The sequence below is a fragment of the Caloenas nicobarica genome, chromosome 1, assembly GCF_036013445.1.
Source record: "Caloenas nicobarica isolate bCalNic1 chromosome 1, bCalNic1.hap1, whole genome shotgun sequence".
In the NCBI taxonomy this organism is placed as follows: Eukaryota; Metazoa; Chordata; class Aves; order Columbiformes; family Columbidae; genus Caloenas; species Caloenas nicobarica.
This window is the reverse complement of record NC_088245.1, coordinates 159,940,751-159,953,470: the sequence shown is the minus strand read 5'-3', so window position 1 is coordinate 159,953,470 and position 12,720 is coordinate 159,940,751. Positions and strand designations below refer to the sequence as shown.

The 12,720-nt window shown below is 42.2% G+C and overlaps 1 protein-coding gene across 5 annotated transcripts in view; it reads left to right on the top strand.

Annotated features, from left to right (window-relative positions):
* Positions 1–12,720, top strand: part of FARP1 (FERM, ARH/RhoGEF and pleckstrin domain protein 1) — a 221,971-nt gene that overhangs the window by 182,136 nt on the left and 27,115 nt on the right. For 3 of the 5 annotated variants that reach the window (XM_065643070.1, XM_065643087.1, XM_065643052.1), the window contains exons 14-16: positions 5,835–6,025; positions 8,061–8,150; positions 10,641–10,774. In XM_065643070.1, the coding sequence (XP_065499142.1) occupies positions 5,835–6,025; positions 8,061–8,150; positions 10,641–10,774 (415 nt within the window). The remainder of the gene's footprint in view (positions 1–5,834; positions 6,026–8,060; positions 8,151–10,640; positions 10,775–12,720) is intronic. The other 2 variants (XM_065643079.1, XM_065643061.1) reach the window with 1 other exon arrangement.

The window sequence follows — 12,720 nt, the reverse complement described above, 5'->3', positions numbered from 1 at the left end:
GGGGAAAACCCCCCACCAGGTTGTGAATCTCGAGTGGAACAACCACACCATGTTGAGGAGCAGAAGAGTGGAGGGACGGGGGGAAGAAGGTCTGTGTCCCAGGGTGTTTGGGCTCCATTGAGCACGATCAAATTGCCCTTCATTTCCTAATGAAGGCTGCACCCAACGATGATCTGATTGAGGCCGCCTGCCATAGCTCGTCAGCAGGATCACTGCAGTCTCGGGGAGATGTCTTGTTTAAATGGACAGTATCTGTGCTATAAGCTTACATGGGGACTGAACATTTCCAATTCTGTTGCAGCACTGTGTCATGTTGGTTTAAAGACGGACAAACAAAAGCAAACCAACCCTAACCCTGGGTATAAGAGGGAATCCTTCTATAGGTTGCTCTATTTCTGTCTGGAAAGATCAAGGCTAGACAAAGGGCTGATGCCCAGTGACCTTGTATTCTTCCCAGACTGTAATGGGCTTTGTTCTTAAGATGTAAATATACCCTGATGTAGGCCACCAGCAGTTACTGTCTGATTTCACACTCACCACTGTCTAATACTGCTGTATACCAACAAAGCATGGACTTTTAGCAGCTGGGGAGGTTGCTGGCTACTAAACCAATGCCGAGCTTGGTGAGACTGTAAGCATGTCAAGCCATTTAACTGTGTATGCATGGAATTAATTTTTTTAATTATTTTTAGTTTTACCTGTACTGAAGGCTTTTACTCATTCTAACTGGTATTTTGCTGTAAAACAGTCACTGGTTTAATTGTTCTGTCCATTTGCTGGCTGATGCTTTGTCCTAAATAGGAGGAAATTGGTTCATTGAGAAGGTGCACCATTCTCCCAAATCCCTGCCACTCCTGCCATGGGCATGCATTTTGAAGCTATGAAGTCAAAGTGAACCTTTCTCCCTGTCATGTTTCTCTTCCAGCCAGGCAGGGTTATTGGTTATGTGTGACATCAGATCTCTTCCTGGGCTGTTTTTTCTTCCTGTTGCTCCTGAAATTCTTTGGTACTGCATTTAGGGATGTTCGTACATAAATTTCTGGCTGATGTATAACTACTTTTCAAGATCTTTAATTCTAACAAACTGTATCCAGCACTCCAACTTGTTTTCTTTAATGGGAAAGTGCAGCTTGATGAATTGGTCCCCCTCAAGCTTCCTTGGAAGTGAGTGGGATTTTGTTCATGTGTTGAGGGAGAACAGGGCAGAATCTTCAGCCCATAACTTTGTTAGTTCAGCAGTGCGGCTGTGCCTGGTTCACAGCTGGGGAGAGGAAGGGTGGACACCTTTATTAAGCTCTTCTCCAATCCAAGGTACTTCAGTCATCAGTGAAGTGCATACAAAAACTCCTGCCACTTCATCTGGTGCTATCTGTCCCCCATGTCATTTTGTACTGTGTCTTTCTCTGACCAGAACTTTTAGGTAGAAATTAGAGGTATGCAACCACTGTGACTATGGAAGATTAAGCTAGACCTGTGTGGCCAAAGCAGCGACAGCTCTGTCAGACATTTTCTCATTCAAGAGCCTTCCTAAGTGGTATGCTCAGTAATGCGAAGGACAAAGGGACAACAGCTTGGGTTTCGTCTATGAGACTGAAGTTTAGAACTAACACTCATCTACTCTTCAAGCAGAGTTACTGGGATCTGGATGTCACCAGCTTCCCCTGACTGCAGAGCAGGCCTAAGAGAAAATAAGCCCTGCAATGTTCCAGGTATTGAGAAAGGTGCTTTTCTGGCTCTTAACAGATTTTATTTTCTGATTATAAAGCTATAAACCTTGAGAACAGTACTACACTTAACAGCTGAGTTAGAGTGAGCACTGTAGCTGTGCATGCAGTTTTTCAGCAAAATTTCAGTCACCTTCAGTAATGGTTGATGTTTCCTCTCAGTTTCCATAACTGACTCATTTTTACTTCTTTGTACTTCACAGAGGAGGTACATACCCAGGAGCATCTCACCACTGCTGTTCTCTTCCTTCCAGTTAAAACACAGTGTGTAGGGTTGGGAATTTTTTTATTTTGAAGCAGATGCAGAACACTGAATGGCATGATTTCATTACTCAGGAGTTTCAGGAGAAAAGTAGTAGAGGAGGAGTATCTTCAGGATACATTGAGTCCCATTTATTTTCCTCACAAAAATGAGAGTCCTCCCTTGTTAGGTTAAAATCTCTAACTAGGGACTTCCTTCATCAACTGAGAAGTAGTGATTTGAACTTCTTTTTCCCCGTGGTACTGGGTGTGTTTTAAAGCTCAGCCAGCCCAGGTCTCCATAGGCACCAACCTCAGCACCAGTCCCTGTGGTTTAACATCTATGTGTGATGGGAGCTTAAAGTTGGTGCTGCTGGTGGGATGGCACACAGCTGGCCAGCCAAGCGCAAAGCCCAGCCTAACCCTCCCCAGCTGGGCATCCCTAGCTTGCAACACTCCCCTGCATTCCCACTGCCACACCGCTGCAAGCAACTGTGACGTGTGTTTTGACAGAGATACAGCTATTAAGTATTTGATTTTTAGGCACTGGCTTCATTTTACTTAGCATGTGGAACACGTATGTTGATGGGGAGTGATTTGAGGCATGTGTAAAGCTAGGACAATAACCCATACTTTCATGTCCTGTGGCTGTGTAAAATGCCATTTTCATTTCGTAGATTTTTTTTTTTTCCAAGTTAGCTTTCAGTCAAGGTTTACTTTTTCTGTCACCTTCCCTACTGCAGCACCTTTCCCCCATGTCTGGAGAGTAAAGTAGCTCAGTGGAACTAAGAACCACTCCAGGTATTCTGGCATTGATGGGCTAATCTGGCATACCATGGTAAAGTGCATTCTTATTATTTACCACTGTCATAAACCAGTGTTTGTTTCTGTTCCTAAACCCAAGCTCAGAAAAAAAAAAAAAATTGAAGCACATGTTTAATTCCGACTCAATTATAGTATGTGTTTAAGCAATCTTTAGATAAATATCCTGTTGTACCTGTCTCTTTGTATATAGCTGGCTCCATTATGTTTGAAAGATTGCCTAAGTCTGAATCTAAGTAAAAATCACTTGAAGTACAAGCAAAGACAATTCCATGTTACCAGCTGCAAGCCTTAAATTTAGGCCTCCCATGTGCTGTGCAGTACCACTTGATATCTGGCAACTGACATACTAATAATTGCCTGTCAATCAGTGAATCCTTTAGGGTAAAATGTGAGGAATTTCAGTACCTTGTAAATAAGATTGGTCTTCTCCCTTCTGATTCTGTTTGTATTCTGCAGTATGTAGTTGATGAGTAGAGCCTGTATGAATATGGTCTTCTGTGGCAGGAGGTCAGATGGAAGACTGAGAAAAGACCATTTGGTTAGTGCAGGTTATTTGTTGTTCACCTGCATCTTTGCAGCATTGCCATGACCCATCAGCGTGACACGTGTTGTGACTGATTGGTGATGGGGGAGAGAAGATCTCCCATTTTCATTTCTTCATGACTTACTGACTTTCTCATAGCAGAATGAGTTTGTTTCCCACCTTTACCAGAACAACATCCAATGTGTTGATCTTTATGGCTGTCTTGGTTGTAATTAGGCCCCAGAATGTGCTAACTTAACAGCATTTTGAAGCCTGTTTGTAATATAGCCACTTTGTTACACCTAGCTCTAACTTTCACTTGTTCAACATATTAGTGGATGGGGTCTAACTGAGCTCTTGCTTGTAGGAGGTGGTGGTTGGATTTGGTCACTGCTCATGTCCATATTGATACCAAAAAGGAGAATGTAGCATTTCAACCTGCTGCAAAATAACTTTGAGAACATCAGGGATGTATTGATGTGCAAGTCTTTAGTCAACAGGGTGTATATGCTGTGAGCCACCAGGCACATTTTTGTGATACTTTCCATAATACTTTTCCCAAGTCGTGTCTTCCAAGCGTGGGTTAGGAAGTCTTTTTAATTCGTTGTCCATTTGATATTTTATAGTTTGAAATACTTGAGCCGTACTGATAAAAATTCCAGTACATCAGAAGTTAGATCTAGGATTATAAACAGGTAGGTAGATCTGTCTATATATCTATATCTATCTATCGCAGATAGGTGCTATTTGACTTCTAGACTATAATGCCTGTGAACTTCTCACAGAGGTGCAAATCATTTATCCACTGTCATATGACAGGCATAGTGCCAGAATTTGTTTCCACATTTGAGGCAATATCACTTTTCTTATTTCTTTTGTAATGTAGACTTAAGTACTTTTAACCTTACGACCTTGCTATTAATCTGTTTCACTATTTCTCAATGATGAATTCCATTTCTTTTGAAAACACTGTATGCAGTTGTGTGCTAGTGTCAATAAAATTGACGTTTGTGTAACAAGCTGTGGCATTTTCTCAAATTTCACTGAACATCGATTTAGTGTGAAACTGTTGGTAAACCCTTCTTGCTAGCTGTAATAATACAGACCTTTATTTCAGACAAATACTGCTTTGACTTTGATTTATAATAGGCTACATAACTGTCATGATTACGTAAACTGATAACTGTATTGGTTTTTTTCCTTCTCTTTTCAAGGGAATGACATAAACATGAACTGGTTTGGAATTGGAAAACATCCGTGTTCTAGCAATAAATCTTGAGTTCTTCCAGAAAATAAATAGGTTTTACTACTTGGCCTAATTATATTTATTGGTACCTCTGTTTATTGGAGCATCTCAACTCTGTTGTAGCAAAAGGAACACTTACCTATCGTAATCTAGGGAGGACATAAACACATAATAGCAAAATGTATTTGACCTTAATGATATACAATGATGTATGTGTTTTACATTTAATTCTACACAGCCTATTAGCTGTGGTAATTGAAAGCTTGTCACGTTTTTTGTTGGATTTTAATGTATGATGCCAAAATGGTACAGACTGTAAATGTTCTTCCACATGACAGATCCATCTTCTAAAACAGGTTGAGATTTTCAGAGGTTTGAAGGAGGGGATAACTGGGAGAATGCTTGGCATTTTTGGCAAGCTCTTTCCTATGTGCAGTCAGTAGTCTGGATGCCTCCCAGAAGACAAAATGCTAATTTCAGTAATATTTAATGTAGTGTATATGAATCCATGGAAGTGTAACTAATTGTCTAATTCATATTTTTAATCCAAAATTGAATGGGACTTTATATCTGTGATAATCTAAAGTTGTCATGCTTTGTGCATTAAAAGTATTGCTTTTCTTATGTAATTGTAATGCTAGCGTTTCCATCCTAAACAATCAGAGGAGCATGGAAAGACCTACAAGGTATAATATACATACTTGTGTTGTGTGTAGAAACTGGGGAACTAGTAGTTTTCTCCCTTCATGTTAGATCTGACTGGTCTTAGCAGCATTACTGCTGTAGAAAGTCATAGTTTCTTTTTCTCTAGACTTCCACTAGATAAATTTGTTCTAACTTGTGTCCTGTAGCTCCCTATGAAGTGTTGATTTGAGTCTTTGAGTTTCTACTTTGCTAGAAAGAATGGCACTCCTAGGGTGACTCCCTTATTGTTGTATTTATTCTCTTTCATAGAGTGGGTTACAATGGTGAAAAATTTGGTATTAATTTGATTTTTAGCAGTAAATATTGCAGCTCAGTCATATATGCCTTGATCCCTTCCCTACAGAGACACTAATTTCAGCCAGTTCCATCAGCTAAAAGAATGCTCTAGTCCCTTGGTTAATGCAAGTGGATGGAGTTCCTCTGGCTTCAAATACATTTGGACTAGTCTGAGGACCCCGATGGCTGTATCTTGTAGTGTAATTTCACATGCTGCAGCTTAAGATTGTAACACTTTTTGGTGCTTTCTAGAGAGACTCTGTCCTAACTGATTTCTCTTTTACCATTTTTTTAGCAGGTTCTCTGACTGGCAGCCCTCACCTTTCAGAGCTTTCCATCAATTCCCAAGGAGGACCATCAGTGGCAAATATGTCTTTATCTCCAAACTTGAGCCCTGATGCCAAACAGTCATCTCCCTTGATCAGCCCTTTGCTGAATGACCCATCATGCATCAGGACTGATGATGAGGAAGAGGTCAAAAGAAAGGTAAGACAGAGGCAGTTGGCCTGGGCTCTCTTCCATGTTGTGTTTACAATGAAGGTGGTAAAACACTGGCCCAGGTTGCCCAGAGAGGTGGTAGATGCCCCATCCCTGGAGACATTCCAGGCCAGGCTGGACGGGGCTCTGAGCAACCTGATCTAGTTGAAGATGTCCCTGCTCATTGCAGGGGGGTTGGACTAGATGACCTTTGAGGGTCGCTTCCAACCCAAACTATTCTGATTCTATGTGTTGCAACTACTTCTGTTTGTCAAAATTAATAATACCTAGACTCCCTGCAGCTTCCCCGTCACAGACCCACATAGATAACTTGAGTTGGGTCACTTGGTACCTGCTTTCCTTGGTCACAGTGTGTCCAAGAGCATCCCTGTTCTCCTGAAGCCAAGCTCACAGTTTGGAGCAGGTCAGGCCAGACCCAGAGAACTGCTGTAGCTAAGGGCTCCATGCCCTGGATTCATCCTCCTGAACAGAGATGCAGAAGTTAGGGGCACCAGCTCCTCTTTGAGCAGCAGAGAGAAGACAGGTAGCTCTGTGTCCCTAAGGTTAATGTGCCATAAATCTGGGCCAGACCTGTAGGTTGCAAACTAAAGAGCTTTTTTTGACAGGGTCTCCTATAAATCTAGCTTATCTTTAAGGACTGGAGTTTGGTATTTTGTTGTAACAGAACAGTGAACTCCAGTGCCTTATTGTAGGGAAAACTTCCAGGCAAAAGAAGGAAAAGGAACAGCATTGAGCCTGTGCAGAAGTGTCCAGCCCAAGCTCTCCAGGCTGTCTCTGATGAGAGCACCGCTGAGAGTGTTTAATTGTGGGAGTAGAAAATGCTCTCTTCGAGCCACAGCCTCCAGCATTCAGCTGGGAATGTTTGGCTCAGCCCTGCCATTGCAGCAAAGCCATAAGGGAGCATCACATCCAAAACTGCTTTTTGAAGACAGAAGCGATTCTGTCTGAGCCAGGGTGTTCTGGGTGTCTGCTGGCTCATATCTCCTGTGCTGCAGGGCGAGGAGGGGGTTGCTCGTGTCCTTCTGCTGCCTGCTTTTTCTCCTGAGCTTGGAGGAACTCCGATGGCTTTGCTGGAAAGTGGGAGCGTGTGTAAGGAAGTGTGTAGTTAGCAAGATACATGGGAGAAATTTGAGAAGAAGAAAAGCCAAGAATCAGTTAATAGACTCACGATTCTCTGTCAGTCTGAGTTACAGCAGCCAGTGGCTGCTGTAGCTTTTACCAGCTGATGATGGTTCCCCTGGGGTTGTCTACTGACTGGGAAATGCCCACACAGTCTCTCCTTGCATGTCTTTCTAGTGCATCCTCTATATCCTTGATCTTCAGGAAGGAAATGTAGAAGCAAAAGATCTATGGATGTTTTGCCCTTCCTTTTTGCTTCCTGAGCAACACAGAGCAAGATCAATTAGAATCCTTTGGTTCTTCAGAATTAAGAGGTCAAAACCACTTTTGCCTCTTGGTTAACACAGGAAGATTTGGGGATTTTTTTTCCTGAAATTTGAAATCTGTGGCCTATCCGAAAATACTTCCCCTTTCCCACTGTTAGGTTGTCTGGCTGCACTGGGAAAATCTTACAGATTTTTTTTTTTTAATATATATATATATATTTAGAGTATTTTTGCTGTGGATTCCTACCCTGACGATGAAACTTACAATAATCAGATAGTAGTTTATGTCATTTTGTCCTATGGTTATCTAGCCTGCAAGGGATTTCTTTGTGAACTTCAGGATATGTCCTGCTCCAGATATGTGGAATAAACTGAAAGGAATATCAGTGCCCCAAAGCTGTAAAAATCACCTTGGCAGGAAAAAAAAGTCTCTCAAGAACCCACAGAAAGTGCTTATTCTCTTGTGTTGGCAAGGACGGATTGTTTGCAAGGCTTAGGAACGTTCAGGCATGAGTCAGTAACCACAAGCAAGGGTCACTAGTTTGTAACTCTCTTGGTGATTGTTGTCTGCAGTTTTTTTCCTACAGAAACCAGCTCCATAAAAGCAGATGAAAACCTAATGTGTTTGCAATTTGCAGAGATTCCCAACTGAGAAAGCTTACTTCATTGCGAAAGAAGTAGCAACCACAGAACGAACATACCTGAAGGACCTTGAAGTCATCACATCGGTATGTTTACTTGAGCATTACTCATAAACATGTGAAGCTCTAGACAGCAGTAGTATTTTGTCTGCTCCATTTAACATCTTAACTGCTTCATGCTACTTTTATATTCTGCACTGTAGGTATGTTCTGCAGTGCACAGGAGTACAGCTCTAGGGAGGAAATAATACAAAAAGCAGAAAGTGCAAATTTGCACTGCGGTTAGTAACATGCACTACGAAACTATATCAGGTTGAGGGACTTGGGACACAGTTCAGTTATTTTTTCTTGCTCTCATACTTTGTGGTTGTAATAACTAAAAATGCCTGGGGGTTTTCAGTGGCTTCTCTTAAAACTGAAGTAGCTCCCGAGGGGGATATATAAATGTTTTCTCCTGGATTGAATGCCCTCCTTTTAACATGAAATGTGGAGTACCTCTTTGAATTATTCTGATTTTTCAGAAAGTGAAATGATCTGTTAAACGAGTCATTAATTTGTAGCATCTGATCAGAGTTTGATTGTTAAAATCACCACGGCAAATATGTGCCTTTTTATCACGAACACCAATAATCTTGCTTAACTTCCAAGAGTAATGTGTGCAGGATTTTACCTTAAATGACAATTGTCTGTAAAAAGGCACTGGATCCAGAACCTCTCACAGTATTCTGGCAGCGCTGCCAGCTCCAAGCCTCCCATCTCTTTAGTCACCCAGTGTGTGAAACTCGATGAGGTCCATTGCTACCTCCTGCATCAAGTGTTGTGGAAAGGAGGACACGCTGCTGGGAAGAGTCTGTTTTTACTAGCTGGGAATCAGGGAGAGATACCTTCTCCCCAGCTTCTCATCTGTTCCAGGAGCCCACATGGCAGATGCAGTTGATCTGACGCCAACTTTGACATGGCAAATGTTGGCTGGAGCAGAATGGTCCTTACAGGCAGCAAGAGGAAATGGCCTCAAGTTGCACCAGGGGAGGTTTAGATTGGATATTAGGAAAAATTTTATTCACGGAAAGGATTGTCAGTCATGGGAACAGGCTGCCCAGGGAAGTGGTGGAGTCACCATCCCTGGAGGTGTTTAAAAGATGTGTAGACGAGGTTCTTAGGGACATGGTTTAGTACCAGAGTTAGGTTGTGGTTGGACTCGATGATCTTGAGGGTCTCTTCAAACCAAAATGATTCTGTGATTCCAAGATGGCTGTGGCTCCACCACCTTCTTATGCTGGCTTTCTGCGGAAGCCAGGCCAACATGGGAAGAGGCCCGGTTCTGTGGGATGGTGGTTGTTACTGCAGTCTCAACAGCAGATGGGTTGTTTTCATCTTCTATTTCACTCAGTGGCTGCAGAAACAGAAAGTTTTAGCTCTTCAGAGAGGCCACCCTGGCCTTTATTCTTGTGGTAGGCAAATTTGAATTTGCTGTGTCAAAATAGGCATACAGCTCGCTCTAATGTAATCATCAGGCCCGTCAGCCATGCCTCACAGATGTCTGGCACAGGAAGCCACTGAGAGTGAACAGGTAGCCAGTGTCATTGGAAAAGCTAGAAGGAATGAGTGTCACACGTTACTTTTGAGACTCGGGAGGTGTGCAGTTCTTCAACCTTAGCTGTGTTCAGTGCAGAAATAAAGCCGGGCAGAGGGAGGCTTGGGAGGGGTCTCTTTTTATCCCAGGCCTGGGTCAGCTCCAGCTGATGCACTGTCAATCAAGACTTCTGTAACATCCTTCTATGGTCCCAACAACCTTCTAGGCACTGCTGGAACATGACTGTAGATAGCTGTGACCCCTCAGGGTGGCGAGAAGGAAGTAGTGTTACCATGTCAAAGATAATGGTCTGTGCCACCTTGGCAAGCCCCCTAGTCTCATGGCTTTACGTCACCCATAGGTCTATTAGGGTGAAATAAAGAGAATATGGAGCAAAACGGAGCTGGAGCCTGTTGCAGTCTTAACAGTGTTTGGCACTGACCCTTCTATTTTCTGCTACTAGCGTCTTGTCCTGGAAGTGCAAAGTACCATCCTTCTACTTGTTCACTTTGCAAAGCACATGATGTTGTCTATCTGCACACAACAATATGGGCTTGAGAGCTTACTGTACCAGCTCCTGTCAAAGGGATTTCAGATGGAACTCAGCAAAAGAAAATGCAGGAGTTTTTTGTTTTGGTTTGGTTTGGTTTGTTTTTTACTGGAATGTTTGCAAGTATTGCAATACTCTTTCTCTTGCACCTACAATGTTTGCAAATTCGCTTTGTATTGACCAACCAGTTTTGGCTTGAAAATAATTTTGAAGATTTGATCAGTGGTGGCAAAGGGGAAGGAGTTTCTTTTTTAGCTAGGCAAGGCCTGACTGCTGATAAAAGCACCAGTTCAGCATGTAGGAGTGTCAGGGGTAGCCTGGGTTGTATTCCTAGTGCCAGCTAAATAAGGTCCTTGCCTGGGTTTGGTGTATTTGGGTTCATTGTACAAAGACAGCAAATGATCATACCTGCTGCATTCCACTCCTGATAATTTTGCTTCTTTGTTCTTTGTAGTGGTTTCAGAGTGCAGTGAATAAAGAGGACTGCATGCCTGAAGCACTGAAAAATCTCATTTTCTCCAACTTCGAACCTTTGCACAAGTTTCATACTGGTTTTCTCAAGGAAATTGAGCAGAGACTTGCTCTGTGGTAAGATTGTTGTTTGTTATTTAGCTGTGTTATTTCATGCAGTTTAGCGTTTTTGCGTTCCCTTTTTTCTAACTCTTTGTGATCTACTGTAGTGATTCATTTGTGAAAGTCACAGATGTTGACTGTTAACAGACTGGGCATATTGAATCATGCTTTGTTCTTGTTTACTCACGAAACTCTGTTGTTCGAATATCTCAAGTCAGGTACAGACATATGCAAATGAGTAATAATTCTGGATGAAGCTTTCTCTTGCCAAATGTCAGTGTTTCTATATGGCAGCTCTTCTGAAAAACACATTGCAAGCAAGTCTTATCAGTAATAAAGAGGGAACAGCAATGAACCAAGTGCTGTTTCTGTCAAACAGGTGTAGGCTGGGGGGCATTTCAGAGACCAGCTTCTCATTCTGCAGCACCGCAGCTTTGACATTCTGAGGGTCTACAGTGCACTCTACAAATTGAGAGACTGTTGGAAGAGGACACTGGGCTTAAAAATTATCTATTGTTAGCATAATAGTGGCATTTTTTGTGAAATAATTATGAAGTGAGTAATTCTTCCCTGGTAGGACTCTTAACTGGTTTCGTTTGACCACTGATATCTGAGCAGAGGCAGCACACAGAAGCCCTCTCCTTGCTCTGATTAGACCTATCTGGACTAGATTGTCATGCTCTGTATAGGCATTTTTTGGTAGTTTATCTTCAGCACTAGGAGCCCAGCTTTTTCCTTTTTGGTTAGAAAAGTGACAACGGAGAGCAGAGCAGAGTAGGCAGGCCAGATGAGTGCTAATCAGTTGAATGCCTCTTTTAAGTAATGAATCAAAACAAAAGCAAAACACAGTCTTAGAGTGTGTGAGCTTAGCTCTTGTGACTTGAATGAGAGCACAACACATTGCAGACTAGTGCTATCCAAACCCAGCCTGCACAGTTCCAGAATTAGTGAATATTTTCTGGGGAGAGGGAAATGTCACGCTGCCTCTTAGAGCTGACGTCTTCACCCAGAACTCTGTGGCTTATGGTTCACATAAGGTTATTCCCAAGGCAATGTGCTGCACAGCAACTCTGCCTGTATCTCCTTTTTTCCATTGGGCTGCTACTGTTTTAATCCAGTCAGGATTTTTAGTGGGGCTAATTGCTTTCTGCTAAGGAGAATTTATTGCAGGTACTCCAAGAAGGTTCTTTTGAATGTTATAAAATAGTGATTGTTTTTTCAACCATGGTGTAGGATTAACAGTAGTTGGGGTTAATCCCCAACTAGTTAGGGTGAAGGGTGCATGGTGAGAAAAGGAAAATTTATGCAGTTAATAAAGGGCCAAGTTCTGCTGTGATCTAGTGAGCTTGATGGGTGCTGATTCCTAGGGCACATGTTGAAATGGAGATTCCCCCTGTATCCTTCTGGTTACTGGTGACATTACAGGTAGATGCTAACCTCCTGTTCAGGTGTTGTTTTTCAAACTTGGATGATGCTGCAATAACAGCCTGCTGTGGAAAGGTGGTGTTGTACCAAATAAGGGGAGTTATGTAAAAGACAAAAAGAATTTTTAGGCTTTTAGACTTCCCTTGATCTTATTTTGTTTCTCCAAGTTAGATTTTTTTTAGAGCTGAGTGAGCCTTTTGTTTTCCAGTTTTTCTTTGTGTTGGTGGCTATGGTTTCACAGAGCACTATATTGTATTTAAACTGCAGCTACTATATGATATCAAGAACTGATCTGCTACAAAGTTACTTTGCAATCCCAGTTTGTTCAAAAATATTCTGCTGAGGTAACTGTGTCCCAGCAGGGCACCTCATTCTGGCTTTGTCAGCTCAGCTATTGCATGTCCTTCCAGTTCATGTAAAGCCACTGGGAATTCTCTGTTGGCTGCTCTGATTCATTTGACAGAAACGTAATCATGTTCCTGCCCCTGGTCTGCATCCAGTTTGCAACCAACAGCATGGATTTACCTAACATAATA